The sequence below is a fragment of the Bombyx mori genome, chromosome 9 (assembly GCF_030269925.1).
Source record: "Bombyx mori chromosome 9, ASM3026992v2".
Lineage (NCBI taxonomy): Eukaryota > Metazoa > Arthropoda > Insecta > Lepidoptera > Bombycidae > Bombyx > Bombyx mori.
In genome coordinates this window covers 6,747,516-6,768,104 of record NC_085115.1, presented here as the reverse complement: position 1 = coordinate 6,768,104, position 20,589 = coordinate 6,747,516, and the positions used below count along the sequence as shown (strand labels likewise).

General features: G+C 36.4%; 1 protein-coding gene and 1 long non-coding RNA gene across 6 annotated transcripts in view; one reads left to right on the top strand and one right to left on the bottom strand.

Annotated features, from left to right (window-relative positions):
- Nucleotides 1–19,237, top strand: part of LOC101740051 (protein timeless homolog) — a 33,304-nt gene extending 14,067 nt beyond the window's left edge. For 2 of the 3 annotated variants that reach the window (XM_021347338.3, XM_012689594.4), the window contains exons 14-22: nucleotides 1,734–1,932; nucleotides 2,735–2,883; nucleotides 3,279–3,373; nucleotides 9,859–10,068; nucleotides 11,377–11,544; nucleotides 13,991–14,164; nucleotides 16,363–16,559; nucleotides 18,041–18,494; nucleotides 19,098–19,237. In XM_021347338.3, the coding sequence (XP_021203013.1) occupies nucleotides 1,734–1,932; nucleotides 2,735–2,883; nucleotides 3,279–3,373; nucleotides 9,859–10,068; nucleotides 11,377–11,544; nucleotides 13,991–14,164; nucleotides 16,363–16,559; nucleotides 18,041–18,494; nucleotides 19,098–19,183 (1,732 nt within the window). In that variant the 3' untranslated portion in view covers nucleotides 19,184–19,237. The remainder of the gene's footprint in view (nucleotides 1–1,733; nucleotides 1,933–2,734; nucleotides 2,884–3,278; nucleotides 3,374–9,858; nucleotides 10,069–11,376; nucleotides 11,545–13,990; nucleotides 14,165–16,362; nucleotides 16,560–18,040; nucleotides 18,495–19,097) is intronic. The other variant, XM_012689596.4, reaches the window with a different exon arrangement.
- The window catches only part of LOC134199359 (uncharacterized), a 31,601-nt gene that overhangs the window by 5,649 nt on the left and 5,363 nt on the right, over nucleotides 1–20,589 (bottom strand). For 2 of the 3 annotated variants that reach the window (XR_009973817.1, XR_009973816.1), the window contains one exon: nucleotides 548–788. This is a non-coding gene — a long non-coding RNA (uncharacterized LOC134199359). Of the gene's footprint in view, nucleotides 1–53; nucleotides 789–20,589 lie in introns of all 3 variants that reach the window. The other variant, XR_009973815.1, reaches the window with a different exon arrangement.

Here is a 20,589-nt window from a genome sequence, read left to right as displayed (position 1 = left end):
TTTGTATTTAAAAGTATTTTAAAATTATTTCAAAAGAACTCGGTTAAAAATACAAAACATTAAAAGTAATCGATGAATGAACAATGTTTATACATCGTAATTTACATATAACGCAATTTGGCAAGCGCACTCTGCCATTAAAGTGATTTTATGAAAGCAATCATTTATGCTAGGAATAAAAACTTTTTAAGCTTTTTGAAACACTGTCGATAAAGAAAAAAAATGAATCCATATTTTTTATAAGTTCCTGCAATGTAATTTTACCTGTCTTTTAAATTTTAATAAGCCTTAGTATTATAATTTTCCATTTCATTCAGTAAAGCGCATACCATAATTGGAACTATATAATATCTAAGTCTTTCGTCTCATTCTTTTTTCTATAGTATACTTATAACTAACTGTATTGCTAATTATAATAGGTCGCAGGGAATAAAATAAAAAATTCAAGTAAACGTTCCATGCGTCCAATAGATTAAATTAAATATAAACAATAAATATAAGTAAGGGTGTTCGCTCCACTAGTCTGTCCTATGAATGTGCAAATTACCGGTATCTTCTAATATAGGCAGGCGTCTTCTGTCAATCTTGCTGTGTAATCCATTCGTCCCAGGTGCTTCATGTTCGACAGGACTCCATATGTGTTATACGTAACGTTTAGTATTTCTAAGTGCGTTCACTTGTGTGACGTGCTGACGATATACTTGTTTCTCCAGTAATTAGCAACTCAAGGCCCGCCTAGAGTTAAGTGACTACTCGACACCGTTACGTGAATACAGACGACACCTACACTGAAACATAAAATCAACATCTTATTTGAAATAATAGTGTTATACACGATCCTGAGAACCACGCGTTAAACAGTCGCCGTCGCCCAAAACATGTCACTTCGGATCATCCCGATCCACTATCGGTGCTATTAGACATTACAAGCACCGGTCACCGTTCTCGTCGAATGCGACTAAGGGTTCTTCGTGAATCCACAGATACAGCCTATTGAATTTCTCACCGGATCTTCTCAGTGGGTCGCGATTCCGATCCGGTAGTAGATTATGCGAAGCACTGCCTTTGCTAGGGCTGGTGTTACCAAGTCACCAGACTAAGCTCCGTAGGCTCGCCTGCACGTTCGCTAAAATTAAGATAACCTCTCGAAGTTACTTTTTTTTTATTGCTTAGATGGGTGGACGAGCTCACAGCCCACCTGGTGTTAAGTGGCTACTGGAGCCCATAGATATCTACGACGTAAATGTGCCACCCACCTTGAGATATAAGTTCTAAGGTCTCAAGTATAGTTACAACGGCTGCCCCACCTTTCAAACCGAAACGCATTACTGCTTCACGGCAGAAATAGGCTGGTGGTGGTACCTACCCGTGCGGACTCACAAGAGGTCCTACCAGCAGTAAAAACTAGCATAGGTAGCCAAAAAAAGAATAATAGCTAATCTACGGTTCAGATTTGAATCAATGATGCAGAAATAAACGAGACAATACCTACCAGTGCATACGGCCTCAATACACTACTACCCAGGATAGAAAATTGAGTAGATGGTGCTAGTTATGAACTTTTAATGTAATATCCCAGTTTTATTATTACGAGTGATTGAAATGTAGAGCCCAGTGTTGTATGTCATCTTTTTTTATTATTAAAACCGAACACAAACTGTTGTCATGTAAGATCTTCTAGCCTAATTTAGAGTAAACAATAACAATTAAATGTGGTGTTGGGATAATTTTAGGTTTTGTCATCCAAAAGTTGTGAGCTCATGCGTCTCGCTGTTGGAACGATACGACAAAAATTTACCCCACACAAATCACTGTGCCATCAAAATGCTGCACAGAGTCGCTTGGGATTGCAAACGACCCTCCATGATGTTTCAAGCCAGCTTGTTTTTGATATTTCAAAAAATATTCAACAATCCCATGCAGCAACATAAGGTATTTAATCAACGTTTTAATATTTTAGACCTCGAATTTTTTAAAGTAGCCAATCTAACTAGGGTCCGCCGCAAGTGGTCGTAATCTAATTATAATCTGACATCTCAAAATATTAATTCATTTTATATATTGTATTACATTTTCTGCTTTATTTTGTTATGGTCTTTTTCTTGTCAAAGTGGAAAAAAAAAATTGTTAAAAGAAAAGAATAAAAGCCGAAAAAAATACTAAACCCTTTTGTGCGTCTAATTTAAAATAGATTTTTGTTCTTATACATTAGCAGCGAAGGTTTACATTTATAATACGCTACACGATCCCTTGACCTAGCTTTGTACTCTGAAAATTCTGTAGAAAAATATCGCCCTTAATAAACGTTAAGATATTTTCAATAACCGAAAATATATTTTTCTTATATTCAATTCTCCTACGTAATGCAAAACAGATAATCCACTCGTAGATAACTATAACTGTTTCTTACTCTCGATATTTTTTCGTTATTACAAGTTACGAGGCACGTGTGAACAAAATCAGATGTTTCCGTCTCGCTCTAACTCGGGGCTCGACCGGGAATAGACCGGGGGACAGATTTTATCGCCCCTCGTAGATTCGGGGATGTCGTTCGTGCCCTCGCGGTGTATCGAAAAATCTAAACCTTCGCAAAATTTGATTTCTATCAGAGCACAAAATAAACGTCTTTTATACACAAAAGCGACATTAGATTCATTGGAAGATATCAGTTGATTCTATTAACTGAATTACAAAACATTATAGATAATTAAAAATTAATTAAACATTTCGACAGGAATTAGAGAAGTTCGGTATATATATTTTCCGAAAATTCACCGAAATAGCCTCTAAAAACCCGAAAGCCTTCATAGAACTGTTGTTCTGGACAAATTCCAAAGACGCATTGGACATTGAATACGGATACGATCCCTACACCGACAGCAGGTAAAAGCTAATTATTTATAATATCAAAAATTTTCGACACCAATAAATCACTATCAATTTATGACAACCAGCTATGGTAAAATTAAATGTATTATTATTATCTGGACTTCATATTAACCTCTAACGGCTTAATATGTATTTTAATACAAATACATTTTAATGCAACAATTAAGAAAATATACAATATACGGTAGGCAGCGACTTGGCTCTGCCCCTGGCATTGCTGAAGTCCATGGGCGACGGTAGCCACTCACCATCAGGTGGGCCGTATGCTCGTCTGCCTACATGGACAATAAAAAAAAAAAAAAAAAAAAAAAAAAACAGCTTTCTAGGACTTACAAGCGACGCGATGATGTACTTATAACTTTTTTTAATGAAATTTTGATTATTTGAAGAGACAAACTGGGCAAAGGCGTTTGGTCCGAAGAACAAGAAGAAGAACTCAGACGGCTTTACATGGAGAATCAGACCAACCCGGAAACAGATCAAGGTATTCATAACTTATAATATTTTGTATTCAAGTTTAACAATATCTGCTATGTATGTGCTATGTGCACTACTATAATTCTCAGGTTGTATTTGTTATTTTAGCTGGTCTACACACACTCATCACTTTTAATTATTATTCTAATAATCCTCTCGCAGGTCTGCTGGAAGAGATTTCTTAAAGAAATAAGCAGTGCCTTTGTACATAATTTTCCTATTACTCTGTACTGTGTCTTCTTTTTTGTGTGTACATAAATAAATAAATATATATATTTTTTTTTTTATTGCTTAGATGTGTGGACGAGCTCACAGCCCACCTGGTGTTAAGTGGTTACTGGAGCCCATAGACATCTACAACGTAAATGCGCCACACACCTTGAGATATAGTTCTAAGGTCTCAGTATAGTCACAACGGCTGCGCCACCCTTCAAACCGAAACGCATTACTGCTTCACGGCAGAAATAGGCGGAGCGGTGGTACCTACCCGTGCGGACTCACAAGAGGTCCTACCACCAGTAAATTATATTTATAATATAACATTCATTTCGCATCATTACATCTTGATGCAGTTATTTAAGTTACCATTTGGTATTGACGATTTAAAGTTAAAGTGGGTCAACTCTTTTTTTAATGCACATCTCTCTTTTTGTCCAAATAGATAACCGATTTTGTTTTAGAATTGAATGTTTTTATCAAAATTAACTGTTTTTTCCTGGTCACAGGAGTATATGTAGTTTAAATTTAAATTAACAAATTGAACACCTCCCTTGTTAATTTCGATGGGCAATGTAAATTTAGGTTTCTGCATTTATCATATATTTTTAAAATAATTCAGTATCCATTCATTTAATATAATTCACCTTATATTTAATAACACTTACCCTACGATAAGTAGGTTTTGAGACAAATTTTAGGGTGTCAAAATAAACGTTTATACAAGTTTATAGTTGACTATCTCTCACTCCGAGGTTCTTGTCCTTATTTCATTAATTTAACTGGACTAATGTAGAACGATCTACGGAGATACGTGATCATATTAAAGTCGATGGCTCAATAAAGACTATTTATATCACTTATTTCAGGCAATAACTTAAGCCCTTAAATATCAGACAATGCGCTTTGACCCAGCGTGAGACTTAGAGTCATCGAACCGAAATGCATTACTCTTTCGCAACTTTAATAGTGTAATGGTAATGAATGGTGGGGGCATTTAAAAAAAAATCAAATAAGACAACGTTCTGTCACTTCGGCCTGAATGGAATAAATCTCTTGAATATATTCGTGACGACTTTTAAAAGTAACTAGTCTGGCCATAAATACTGTTACAACAAAACTTTTCTTTTATTTAACTTTTTAATTATTTTGTAATTGGAACACGTATATTATATTATTTTAAAAACTTCTTTCGATTTTCGCCATTTCACATATTTTTTCGTGTTCATTATCAAATTACAATATGGAATGAGGTGTTAAAGAAAATAGGATTGCAGTGATCGTCTTACACAAAGTGGGTATGGAGCCATCGATCATATTCCAGACACTACAAAAGCTTGGTATCAGCCATATATTCGTATATCATACTATCAACAGATACAACAACACTTGGTCGATAATTTGGATTTTTCGAATTTGAAGCTATAAATTTATTTACATTCTGTATTACGATTGAAACATTTCATTTATAATAAAAACAAGTACGGACTTTGGATGCCGTAGTCAATGTATTTCCTGATTAACTAAAATACGAACATTATACCTACGAATGTTATATATCAGAGCCTTTCCCTGAGTGTTAATTCATAATATATCTTTTATTCTGATATTCCTTTGGGATAATAGTTGAACTATAACAATATTTTAACAAAATTTCAGTTCTGAATTTCATGAATAAATGACACGGCCTTAATAGTAGAACGGACTATAATATCGGTAATGCGTTCCCGTCGGATTATTATTTTAATAGTCTTTTAATTGGGTCGCAATTTGATATTAGTTCCGATTTTCTTTTTGGATTTCGTAGGCGGCGATTTATATCGCGCTATGGCTTCATTACCGTTGCTTATTAACTCATAGACACAGCCCACTGAATTTCTTGCCGTATCTTCTCAGTGGGTCGCGTTTCCGATCCGATGGTAGATTCTGCGAAGCACTACTCTTGTTGCTACTACTCAGTGTTAGCAACACCTATACGTCAAGTAGAAGCTGAAATAGACTCTCAAGGCTATCAGCATAGGTATGAAAAAAAAGTTATTTATTTAAGGGAGCAGAGTATTAATATTAAAGATTCTTTGTTCCAAATAAACTTAAGGGTAGTCCATCTGTGTTTTATGTGATAATTTTGAAAAGTACTTGGCTCACTTTACGGATTACGATTTATCTTAACAATGGCTATTGTTGACAATTACCCTTAATAAATCCCAGGGTCAAACGCTATAAGTCTCAAGAATTCATCTGGGCACTCTTTACTTTTCACGTGGCATTCATTTCACATCTATATCTTGGCTGTTTGAGAGTATCAAGAGCCCAAAACCTACACGTACAAGCTCAAAATAATATATCGTACAATGTGGTGTATAGATCTGTATTGCAATAAATTCTCCCATTCGCTGCGATGTTGGCAACATAGATGGATTATTTTCTGCTGCGTTTACAAGGTTCAAAGATATTCGGTTTATTATATGATATTCGGTGTTTATGTGTATTTATTTAGTTGCACCAAGAAAGTGATCATCAATAAAAACATTGACAAATTGACAATAAGTACATGACAGATGTCACCTCAATTATTATTGTAATATAATAGCTATAATATAATAATTATCTCTCTAATATTACGTATAAATGTGCAAAATATTTCCATGTTTTTTTTAAACTCAAATCTAATCAATTGAACGATTATTTAGATAAAATTCTCATTTTGAGAAATTCATTTTAATCAGAGGCCAAAGCTTGTTATATCAAACAAAATATAGAAACGCCTATCTCATATAAAACATTTGCCCTGGATTTCTCGTGGCCCCTCAACAAAATAGACCATTATTGATGTTAACATAAAAAAACAAGATTCACCATTCCGTGCAAACATTGATGTTGCGTACGTCGGCGAGGGGTCGCGCGAAATGTAATAAAAATGAATTAGGTGCCTATATCTAATGCAGCATAAGTAATGCCACCATCATAATAGGATGATGTATTTGTTCAGCGGAAAACAAGACATTGTCAAGTTTTAGGGCAACTTCGGAGCTTAGAAATATGTTTCTTGATAACGTACACGCATCTCAATCTATGCTTCCAACACGTAATATTAAATTATGTTATGCTTTTGTGATATCGTTGTACCAACGGCTTAAAAGGATAAAAGAACGTTATTACTTTAATAATCTTCATCACAGACACGTGATTCATCTTCCTTTGAAAAACCTTTCATATAGTGGCATTTGAACATGAAAGATCCTTTAATTATTCTTTGGATTAATTATACAATATCTCTCTAAATACACTTTAGATTTAGCTTGCTTTGATCCCTTGAATGAGATTGATCGATGTAGGTCTTCGGAGTGAAATTTTAAGGAACGAATGATCATAGGTGTAACGAAGATACATTGGGATAAGGATATATCGGTAGGCAGCGGCTTGGCCTGCCCCTGGCATTGCTGACGTCCATGAGCGACGGTAACCACTCACCATCAAGTGGACCGTTTGCTCGTCTGCCTAGAATGCGCGGACAAAAAAAATAATTAAAAAGTACTCACAGAAGCTTTGTAAGAAACTACCATTGGTGATAGCTTAACAACACGCGAGGCGTATGCTTGTTACCTCTGCTATTAAAAAAGTACATGCCAACAGATGATCGCTGTATATTTACTTACCACACTGTTTTTTTTTTACTTTTTGCTCTCTGTTTGTGGTTTGGCAATTTTACGATATTACTACCGACCATAACAGAGTTCTAAAATATTGATGACTTATTCAATATTCTGATATTACAACTGTGTTAAGCTTTTATTCCACATGTATTGGAAACAATAGCATTAAGCGCAGCCTCAAGCCATCAGCCGCCCCAAGGTAGAAGAATATTGTGCTAACCATCATCTAATTCTCTATGGAAAATTATACTACTGTAAACCTATTCGAAACTTCTGAAGTAATAAACGTGAGATTAACCTGTAAAAGAAGTAAAACTTCTTTAAATGCGATAAAGTTTTTAGTCACAAAAACGAGTCGAACAAATCAGAAATATTTTAATTTATCCTAAGCAAATAAAATCTAACAAATCCGTTCAGAAATCTGGTCTGTGTGTAGAAGAAATACCCTCTGACTAAAGCTAAAGCGTTGAAATGATTTAAAACGACTTTATTCTTGACAAAACAAAAGAGAGAGTTGACGTGATCCGCAACGCAACACCTGTAGAGAAAAGTACTTCATCGCGCCCCGACTGGTACATTGTATTCTACTATCCCGTACTTGAATACCGATAATATCGATTTATGTATTGCATACGGAATACCGGAAATTATATACCAACATGCACTGACCACTTAGTCTCAAGTGCATTGCAATTACGGCTATTGTAATTTGCCGATTGTCATGCGTCAGTATTAATTAGAACCAACCCCTGCAGCTTCGCAACACTTCGTACCAAAACTAATCAATATTAATGTAACACTTTCAATCTATATTAAATGTATTTTCATACTACAGATGTCAACATTTTCATCAAAACTGATTAATCAAAAATTAATCACACACGCCTGAAACATTAATAACATACATCAAGGTGATGTCATCAAATAAACCCTTTGAATACACATACGACAAAGCAAACACGTTATACCAATATTATCTGTTAAGTCACACTTGATTACATTCGCAACTACATATATACGAAGCTATATGGATCCATTGTACAAATTCAATAATTATATAATACAACTCAGTATAATAAAACAGTAAATATTTAAATTAGTCGCCATTATTATTTACTCAAATAGCGGCTCTCTCTGATATCATTTTTACAGCTATCACTACAACGTCAGCCTGTTTTCAGTATATAATACGATAAAAATAACCTTTCGCCAAATTCGTTTTCCATTGTCGTTTCTTTGGTCACATATTAGGTACATTTTTTTTTTATTGCTTAGATGAGTGGACGAGCTCACAGCCCACCTGATGTTAAGTGGTTACTGGAGCCCATATACATTTATAACGTAAATGCGCCACCCACCTTGAGATACAAGTTCTAAGGTCTCAAGTATAGTTACAACGGCTGCCCCACCCTTCAAGCCGAAACGCATTACTGCTTCACGGCAGAAATAGGCAGGGTGGTGGTACCACCAGTAATTACGCAAATTATAATTTTTGCGGGTTTGATTTTTATTACACGATGTTAAATATATGTAGCAGAATTGTGTTGAAACCATTTACTAACTCAAATGTAAGGCAGGATTAGTGTGTGAGCCGTGAGAAAGAAATCATTCTTAAACTGAATCCTTACCCGAGAGGTAAGATCCGTAATGAAGCCCCTCATTTTGTGAGGGCTTCTCTAAACGGGTACAGAGCTATCAAAATGATCGTATAGCGCTCGTTTCGGTAACACTTCGCTTTGCTGTGCGAATTGAACTGAGCTTAAGAACTCCTTAAATTATAATGTTATAGTCACATGTTTATGACGTCATTAAAGAGAACACTTAATTAGGCTCTCGAATACACGAATTAGCTAAACATGGTTTTTATTGTTCGAATTATTAAAAACGACTTGAAACACACAGCTAACAGTTGAATAGTAAAATTGAATATTTTAAATATTATCATGATAGGTATCTATTTTTATTGTTTAGTGAGATAATAACGTTATTGTATGGGTTTAGAGTACGTTTGTTTGTGGGAGGATAGTAAAACTGCCGATTATACTCGTATATTTTAGACATGGGCAGATGAAATGCCACATCGTGAATGCTCTCGCTTGCCGGGTACATTAGGCCAAAGTCGGAGTTGTATTACCATAACGGCTAGCCAGCCTTTCAGACTAGAATGTATGATTGATAGACCCGTTTGTGCTAGAAAATTTGCAATTCACCATATCTGTTTTAGTGTCCAATACAATCTACAGTAATAAAATCTTTTATAACGACAATACGATACGCAGATTATTTATAATAATTTAATAAATTCATCATCATCATCATTATCCTGCCCTTCTCCCAGCCACCTGGGGTCGGCGCAACATGTTTTCTCCTTCCATACTCTTCTATCATATACCATTTCTTCGCTCACTCCCCTCTTACCCATATCGTCTTTGACGCAATCCATCCATTTCTTCTTAGTTCTACCTCTTCCTCTATATCCTTCCACATTCATAGTTAACACTCTCTTACGAACCTCATTATACCAATTTAATAAATTATTTGTTAATTAATTCATTCGTTATATAAAAAATCTTGCACAGAAATTAATGTATAATATCTATAAAAACATTTAAACGTTATTTAGACGTCATCGATTGGATCCTGGAAAACCTGATAGACCGTACTCGAACCCGACGGTCGGTTATAAAGAAACTAAAAGAACTAGGACTCATATTCAAAGCTCCTACGAAGCGCAGTAACAAGGAGCGAGCGAGAGAGAGAGTGCCCAAAGAGTTCAGCCCAGAAGAGGACGAAATGCTTCAGGAACTATGGCCGCAGTATGCCGACTCCACTGGTAAGTGATGTATTGCTTAGGTTCTCGAAAGTTTTGCATTTACTGCCAATAAAACCGCGTACAGCGACGAAGCTTTTACTTTGTAAACTTAATTGCAGCGAGAGCTTCCTGTTTCAAGACGGCCGTGAAATATAATCGCTTATTGAGTGTCGTTTAAGTATTAATGATAATGTTAAAATACTTGTAAAATTTCGATGTTTTTTTGTGACTTCGGCTCGTCACCTTAACATCAATTTCAAGCACAAGCAATAAAAACACGATTGAAATTACAATTACGTTAGGGATACGAATCTTAAATGTTAAATGAAATTCTTCGTTCCGTCGAACACAAAACATTTTTTTCTCTCATCTCAATATTCGATGTTGCAAAGAATTCAACAAAAATGGCCGTCAGACGTCAACAATACGTTTTCAATCAACAAAAACAAATATTGGGCCCTCTAATATATTTTCTCTCAATTAACGGTCAATGTAAATAAAAGGCCTTTTGTAATGGCGACGAGAACTGGATTTTACATTTCCACGTTCGCTGACATAGAAAAACATTTTTCACTCGATTAATTAGTGACTTTACCTTGTGGGATCATGTTGGATGAAACACCGATCCAGCCATTGACGCGTTTAAAAATCACTTTCCTTTCTAGATGTCTCTAAATGAATATTTAAAAAAAATCTAATATTAATTTTTTTTATCTATTATTAAAAGAAAAAAAGACATACCCGCTGAGTTTCTTGCCAGTTTTTCTCAAAACAGAGACTAGTTTTTGTGAATTGGTGGTAGTTCTTCTTGACGTTCAACAAGTATGTAATTTCATAATTTTTTTATTGCTTAGATGGGTGGACGAGCTCACAGCCCACCTGGTGTTAAGTGGTTACTGGAGCCCATGGACATCTACAACGTGAATGCGCCACCCACCTTGAGATATAAGTTCTAAGATCTCAGTGTAGTTACAACGGCTGCCCCACCCTTCAAACCGAAACGCATTACTGCTTCACGGCAGAAATAAGCAGGCCGGTGGTACCTACCCGCGCGGACTCACAAGAGATCCTACCACCAGTAATTACGCAAATTATAATTTTGCGGGTTTCACTTTTATTACACTATGTTATTCCTTCACCGTGGAAGTCAATCGTGAACATTTGTTGAGTACGTAATTCATTAAAAAAATTGGTACCCGCCTGGGATTCGAACACAGGTGCATCGCTCAACACGAATGCACCGGACGTCTTATCTCTTAGGCCACGCACGACGAATTCAAAATTTATGTTTAATAATTTTTTATTGATTTTTGATTTGATTTGATTTAGATCCAATGGCTTTCATCATGTCTCGTATGCCTCGAAAACGGCAGAAGAAAAGCTACGTGGAGAGGTTATTGGAACTCGGCCTCGTAAAGGATAAGAATGAGTGTCGTAAAAAAAGACAAAAGAACTCCGAAGGTAAAAGCACCCGCTCGGGCGACGATAAATCGAACGGTGAGTCTCTTAGAAACTAAATTCTAGTCATCGCGTCTGTGAGTCTGGGATATAAAACTATAAATATAATATACTATAAAGAAATAGATAGTTATTTTTCGATTTTAGGTCAACGAATATTATAAATGTAAAGAAAAAAAAGGGTGCGTGTACTTATGTACGCGCGTAAGAAGTTATACTTTATTTTTATTAAATTTTTTATTTTATTTAAATTTTAATCAATTTGAAAAAAATCGATTAAATAACATCCTCAAACACGCATATTGGACATCCCTTTTCTTGACATCGTATAAATTCGGTAATTCTCGGTACAGTTCGGAAAGTTCACCTGCGGCTATATTCAGACTCGCCAAGTTACGTCGGTCGTATTGTAATGAGCAATTTAGTGGGCAACTTCATTCTGTTAATTTTGTGTAACGGTGCGCGCGCATCGTAAAATTTCACTCTCATCAATTTTTCATAACGCGCCTAAAGAAGTATAACTTCAAAAACCTTTTTTATTTAATTTTTGTATAAAACCTTTTTAGTTTAAAAAAAGGGGTTTTCTTATATAGATTGATTGATTTTGAAGTCGTCGTGGCCTAAAGGATAAGACGTCCAGTGCATTCGTATCTAGAGCTGCACCGGTGTTCGAATCCCGCGAGTACAAATTTTTCTAATGTGATACATACTTAAATGTTCACGATTAACTTCCACGGTGTTTAAGGAGCGGACGGTTAGCGTGGTATGGACATGTGATGCGTAGAGAGAAGATGCATGTGACTAGGAGATGTATGGAAATGGTAGTGCAAGGTAGAGGGGGAAGAGGTCGACCGAAGAAGACATGGATGGAGTGTGTGAATGACGATATGAGAGAGAGAGGAGTGAGTGTTGAGATGACGGCTGATAGAAGAGAATGGAGGAGAATAATTAGCTGTGCCGACCCCACCTAGTGGGATAAGGTGGAGAAAAAGAAGAAGATTAACTTCCACGGTGAAGAAATAACACTGTGTAGTAAAAATCAAACCCGATGTATATCGGCTGCCCCTCACTTCAAACGCGGCAGAATTAGGCCTTTTCATACAATGTTCATGGAAATCATTTGACAACACGTGTCAAGTACGTATTTCATTAGAAACATTGTTATTCGCCTGCGGGATTTGAACACGGACACGGTCGCATCGTTCGATACGAGCGCACACCTGCCCTCTTATTATTTAGGTCATAACGACGTTAATAGTATCCTTACCTATCTTCCTCCTAATTCCTATCTCAAGTACGGACGCTAAGGAATATTAAAGACCGCAGCCTATTCCGACAACAAAGCAATCATAGATTAACCAATGCTGTGGAGATTTTTGATATTTTATCGCTAAATGGACAACAGCTCGATATCTTAAATATTAGGCGGGTCATTACAGCATTTTTATTTCCTTTGATTCGTCAAATAAAAGAAAGTCGTCTTATAGACATTCGGTTGGAGCGGAATTTTACTAATTTTTTTTGTGTCTTTGTATTGAGTAATGGTTAAATAAAAAATAAAGGGTCCGTATAAAATAATTAAAATAATCATAAAACGTGAATAAATGCGACCTGTTTTATATCACTATTTACTTACTTATGCAATAATTTATTATTTATTATGAATATATAAAATATTTTTGATTCTTAGATTAGGCTTTTTGAGGCACTTTCCGATAACGCAAAAGATAATGCAAAAATATGACAACTTTTGGTGTAGTTATTCACTGTTGCACTTTTTTCGGTTCAGCCTCTCAATCAGCAAACAAAACGTGCGATAGGGAAGTACGTTGCAAGAAAGCTTTTTCGTTGATTTTGCTAAGCAGTTAATAAAAGCAAAGAAAGATTTAAAATGCTATCCGTTCAGAGCAACACTATTCCGTTGTCAAAATGTAATGCACTGATTATTTTCGTGTCAGAGCCCGTTGCTCGTCTTTCCGTTCTCTCATTAGGCGGGTACAGGCTTAAACTTTTTTTTCTGAAGCCTTCCAATAAGTCTCAAATAGACTATTGGAAAGTAAATCCTGCGTGAAATTTGTTCCTTACTTTCCTTATATTTTCTCTATCTTATTATCAACGTAAATGGGATCTTGAAAACGACATGGCGCGTTGCTCTTCAAGTTTTATGACTATTGAGCAATTTAAACATATTTGTTTATGTTAATAAATGGAAAATAAAAACAAACAGAAGGATTTTTGTAATAGTAAATATGCCTTTTACTACTAACTTCCAGGAATATCTGAATAACTATAATAATTTTGATAATAACCAAAATTTAAACAAAACCTTCAAAAACTTGATTTTCCTGAAATTGTAACCGTCGACTTTAATCAAATTTCATCTGTTTTTTTCTTTGGCAATTCTAGCAGCGAAACTTTTCGCGTTATTTAATCTGAAATTTTCAAATAGGACTAAAATTAAATCACTAGAAATATTATGTTTCAGACGATGAATCTTCTAGTTCGGGATCCGAATCGGAGAGCGATACCAAACGCACGTCGTTCCCGTCCAAACAGACGGCACCAAAGCCCCGCAAAACAAAAAATCAGACAAAAGCTAAACGCGTGGAATTGAATGCGAGCCAAGTCGCCAAGTTGTTGGTCAGCGCCGTCGACAACGGTAAGTAGCAAAAACTGATGAAAATTATAATAATAGCCTAATAGTCCGATCGTCCAGTGGCTTGGAACGTCGGCTAGGTAACCACAAACAAGCCACTGAGTTTCTGGTCGGATCTTCTCAGTGGGTCGCGATTCTGATCCGATGGTAGATTCTGCTAAGCACTGCTCTTGCTAGGGCCAGTGTTAGCTCACTCTCTGAGGTTTAATCCGTGAGCGCCCTTACCAGACATAGCGTAGCTGGAATAGCCCCTCAGGCAATCAGCCAATAGGTAGGACAAAAAAATCGACTGCAATAATTAATCACTCAACAAAATTAAAATCACTAACACGAGGCCACTTCACACCCCACCACCAATAAGCGCCTAATGGGCCCATTGACTTTCAAATAATTTGATCAAATTGGCTTGTTCAGAGAGTTTGGCATGGATCATCTAATTGGCATGAATGTCTATTGGAAATTTTGATCAAATTTAATGAGCAATCAAATAGCTTGAAAAAATATGAACTTTCGTATTTTTGTTGGTCCAACAGTTTGATCAAACTCTTTGATTAAAAATTTGAGAGTGTGTGTTCCGAGCGCTCAGTTGATGTTGCGGAAGTGTTCCTGTGCGGATGTGCTGCATTGCATAATGTCGAACCGCGATGTATTAGAAGAATTCATACAAATATATAGAAGTGAATCATGTTTATAGAATATAAAAAATAAACACCTCCATAATAGAGATAAGCGGAATGCTACTTATCGTAAACTAATATTTTTTTTTTAAGAAATATACCCAAGTGCAGACCGTAGCCTAGATTTATCATTAATCATTATATTTAATCAGCTTTAGAGATTTTTAAAGAAGCACAACAACTCTTTGGACGCTTTGATATTGAACTGACGCCGCTTCAAATCTGCGTGGAGGTTTGTGGTTGCTTAGAAGATCATGCCAATTTGATCAAACTATTTGAGCGAGCCAATTTGATCAAATTATTTGAATAGACGTTCTTAAGATTCGCATTTGAAGAACAAATTTCACAACAATAATTTTAATGTTTTGTTACGTTTGTTTCTATTGTCACCAGTGACAGATTTAGGTTTGATGCCGCCCAAGTCCTTGTTTATCGCGCCGCCCTTAATTTTACAACAAAATTTTTATCCAATATTTATATTTTATATTTTAAATAACTTTACTGGTATTCGTCTCTGAAATTTTGGCATTTCAAAAATTTTGCCGCACCTCAAATGATGCCGTCCTAGGGCCGGACCTCACGGACCTAAGCGTAAATCTTTCACTGACTGTCACAGGAGCTTTGTCACGTATATTCATCATACAGTCTTGGTAGTATACAGTTTCGTTAGTGTAACTCTTATAGTCCCAGTTAAAGTCGTTCGTGAACGTGCGTTAGTTACAGAATTAATTTGGAAAGCCGATACCTGCCCCAGGACCGAACAAAAACTTTCGATCCTCCTAAAATAATCAAACTTAATACGTTATTGATATAACATTCGTTAGTTTGTTTGTGTTCCCACATGTTTCGTCCGTTCTGATAATTGTAAATCGTGGGTACTCGCATCAAAAGTTTTTTTTATACCCTACCCTTTTTTTTTTTCGGGCCTAGGGCCGAACCTCCTACGAGGTCCCCGCGCCTAGGGGGCGCGCGGGGTATGTGAGACTCAACGATCTGCAGATGTTGAGAGCAGACCGCGAACCCTTCGAATTAACCCATAGACACAGCCCACTGAGTTTCTCGCCGGATCTTCTCAGTGGGTTGTGTTTCCGATCCGGTGGTAGATTCTGCGAAGCACTGCTCTTGCTAGGGCCGGTGTTAGCATCACTCCGGCTTAAGCCCCGTGAGCTCTACTAGTTAAAGTTCCGCTGAAATAGCCTCTCAAAGCTATCAGCTTAGGTAGGAAAAAAAAAAGAATCTACTGCCGGTTCGGAATCTACCCATTGAGTAGATCCGGCAAGAAACTCAGCGAGTTGTGAATAAAGTTTCTAACTTCTTCTAACTAACTTGTAACTATACTGAGACCTTAGAACTCATATCTCAAGGTGGGTGGCGGCATTTACGTTGTAGATGTCTATGGGCTCCGGTAACCACTTAACGCCCGGTGGCTGTGAGCTCGTCCACACCAATCTATGCAATAAAAAAGTGCCACAATACTATTTCATTTCTTTAATGACAATATCGAAAAATTAAATTCCTCTGTAGGATTATCCGGAGCATTAAAATGGCTGGCGGAAAATCTAGAAGAACTAGCCCTGGACCAAGAAGCGGAGGGCTACGATCCGAACTCTGAAGGCACACCGCTGGTGCCCATAACCGATGAGTCAACCGAAGCCATGGACAAAGAACTTTTCAAACAAGTACTGCTGGGGATCGGTGTGGTCCCGCCTAATGATGAACAGGTATTTTGAAATACTTTTCGAATAAATCTAGCGTTTGCATGAGGTGGAGATGCGAATGTTGAGAAGCATGTAAGGAGTGACAAGAGTGGATAAGATAAGGAATGAGTATATCAGAGGAAGTGTGAAAGTAGCCACGGTAAGCAACAAATTAAAGAGCCGACGGTTAGCGTGGTATGGACATGTGAAGCGTAGACAGAAGATGCATGTGACTAGGAGATGTATGGAAATGATAGTGCAAGGTAGAGGGGAAGAGGATGGAGTGTGTGAATGACGACATGAAAGGGAGAGAGAGAGAGAGAGAGAGAGAAGAGTGAGTGTTGAGATGACGGCTGATAGAAGAGAATGTAATAGAAAAATTCGCTGTGCCGACCCCATCTAGTGGGATAAGATGGAGAAAAAGGAAGTTTATTTCGTACACATCATAATTTATGCTATTTCGAATACTCTTCGTTTTCACGGATAATTGTGGTACAAAATCTCTGTTAAATTGTAACAGAAGTGTGTCTGTATGTAAATTTTGTTTACAAGTTTAAGAATAAAATTTAAAAAATTGCATACGTCGCTTTGATGACGCCAACCGGAGATACGAACCAAGATATGATTATTGTTAAAGAAAATAGCAGTTATTAGAGGCTACTTCAGGTCTCTCTTCAAATATCCATTCCTAGATTTATATCTAGTAATAAAGATGGAACTTATTTGAAGTCGTCGTCGCCTAAAGAACAAGTCGCGCGCTGCATTCGTATCGAACGATTCGATTGTCCCGGGGATCGAAAACCGCAGACATGTACCAGGTTTTTCTGATAAAATAGGAACTCGACACATGCTCAAGAACGACTTCCACAATGAAGGCGTAATATAAATATGTAGTTTAATAAAAATCAAATCTGCAAAAATTGTAATATGCGTAATTACTAAACAATCGTGAATAGATCTAGAGTCTTATGCTAGATGACCCCATTCACGTTGTGATGTCTATGGTTTCTGATAATCACTTAACGCCAGGTGGGCCTCGAGCTCGTTCACTTGTCTACGCAATGAATAATTTAAAAAACTGGTTGTACATTGTAATTGAGTACATTCAATCATATTGTTTTAAATGCAAACATGGTATAATAAGTAAAGGGTGTCCCAAAATTAACGTAAGATTTGAATTTGTCGCCATTTGTGCAGTGTACTATTGGCAACCCTAAAAAAACAATTCGACAGCTGACAGTTTAGGGTTAGTACAAATGTAGTTCAACGATAGAACAATGTATCTTAGTTATTGAAAAATATTTCTAAAATAATGAAAGCTTGCCGGCGACTTTCAAAATTTCATACAAAATATAGACACATAACTATGTCTTACAGCTTAGAGATATATTTTATTAATAATAAGACTAATAAATAATTTAAAGGAATCACTAAACTATAAAAGTATCTTCGGTCCGTAGAAATCGTAGCGTTATAACGATTTGAAAATATCACAATTTTTTAAGGAATCCTACTGGAGAATACCGAGCTGTTTACATTTTGAGACGATCAGAAAAAGACGTGAGATAATTATGAGGGCAGTTCAAAGGGAACTAATAATCGGTCCCTTAAATGAAGACCAAACTGAGAAACAATTACATGAAATTGCTGTAGACGAATCGAGCAACGACGATGATCTCTTTAATAACTTGCGTAAGCTTAGAGAAACAAATGCAGATACGAAGAAAATCATACGTACGGAAACCGCCAACGACATTACTAAATCTAACAACAGGAAGCGCGGTCGCACAGAATCGAATCAAGAGAACAGAAAACAGAAGCTAACCAAAATCGATGAGGATTACGAACACGAGCTCACGGAGGACTCTGAGGACGTACTCTCCTTTGCGAAGAGAACTCTGCAACAAGACACACCGGACACTGAAGAAATTTTAAACAATATATCTAAATTGACCAGCGGTAAGATTTATGGACTAAAAGATATTAAAAAAAAAAAACGATTTGGTTTTGGTTAAAATTTTTATAGTTTAACCACGCACGACTAATTCGGTTAACTGCAAAAATTTTAGTGATATACCGTAGATTGAATTTATTTACATTTTTCTATTGTTTTATAGCTGTGTGATATGGCCGATCATCCACAAGGTGGACAGACTTGGTTAAGTTATCTACGAAGTGTTCCCTTACTGAATGTACACGTACCGCCACAAATAGATAGAGATGGAGAAGTCTCTCAAAAGCCGCAACCAAACATTAAGATATACGTAACCACGACCACTCCGCCAGGAGTGTACGACTGAGAAGAAGAATTACCAATACAAATTTTTTTCGGGTATGGGTCTTATTCGGGCTGTCCCTTACTTGACGGTCTACATATGTTCGGAACGGACCGCGGGCTCAAGGATATTTTAGGGCCCTACTCACTAAAGGATTCCTCTTGCAATCTTCACCCTACGTCCGATCTCTTCCCGTAGTCCGAACCCGAGAGTAGGGGGGATGATCACACTAACCTTTCTAATGACCTTTACTGTTTGTGACTCAAATTAATTCATTGCTTTGCAGACAATAGTGGTGACGACGAAGACATAGTACCAATGAAGCGGAATTCAAAAAAACGTCGCATCGTCATCGAAGACGATTCGGAATGATTTTATTTGATGGTTTCAAGAGATGTTTTAATAAAATAATTATCTAATTACATACCTACTGTGTTTTTTATTTATTTTATTTGAAAACCGAATAGGCAGAGAAAAGGATTGCGGACAAATACCCGAAGGATGTAAAGATAAGACGTTAGGAGGAAGTTAGTAATCACATTGCGTTCAGCTGAGACGTTTCAATAGAAATGTAATCAGACAATAATGAACATCGAAACGTATACGGAGAATCGATACACACAATTCTATTCAATTCGAATGTATAGGTAAACTCGAATTAGAACGAAATGAATTAATAATTGAAAGTAAACAGTGAAAACAATTTATGCAAATACATTTTACGTATTCAAAACAAGCTGTCGTATGAAGTCTTGTATACATTATTATCTCGCTAGGAATTCCAATATCGTCCCGCTATTGAGCGGCAATATACTCTTATGGGGAGCTCGGTGCCGGCATTTTCACAGCATCTCGCGGACCCTCTGTTTCAGCGCATCCGATATTGCACACGTGCAATTCGAATACAGTATAATTAGATTGGGAAGAATAGGGACAAATCTGGGAAGTCACAATACTTTTGTTGAGTTGTTAGATTTACTTTGTTGAACTGAAAATGACTTTAATTTAGTGTTTACGAATATTAAATAGTTTAATTTAGTCATCAAAGTTTTGTAACTCATTAAAGATATTAAAAGTTAGAATTAGAAGTTAGAATTACCTAAAGTTAGGTACCTACCTAACAACTTAATAGTGGCAGCCCTATCGAACAACTTATTGTTCCCTTAAGCGACCCGATTCGTCCCAACGCCTGGGTGAATAGGGACAAGTGAGTTTTTGTAACTGTTTATGATTATTCTTTAATAAACTATATCTTAATGCATTATAAATGAAAAAACTACTGGAACCATTATGATCTTCGTTTTATTACTATAACTACAATTAAAAAAAACGATAAAAATCAATGTCGAATTTAAAAAGCGTCCCGATTCCCCCCATTTTAGGGTACATTCACTTCAATATTCAAAGACAAATCTTGTAAAAAGACCTGTAAAAACTAGGTAGCGATTTTTAACAAAATTAAATGAGTTATCTCTCAGCATTGATATAACCTGTTACTGAAGCATGTAGACAGTAAAACCAAAAATGAGAGCTATCTTAAATCCTTTAAGCAGAAACGCATTACTATTACTAAGGAGCAGAAAAAAGGCACACTATTCTGGCATTGCCTAATGAAGAGGAATTATTAATGTAGCTACAACTGTGTTCCATTCTAAGCATGCATTCTACCTATTTAACAGATTTTAGACATTGAAATTCTACAAGCAGGTAGCAATTTACGCAATGAAGGACTAACATATCGGGTTCGAATCCCGCCAAGGGAATATATTTGTATGATA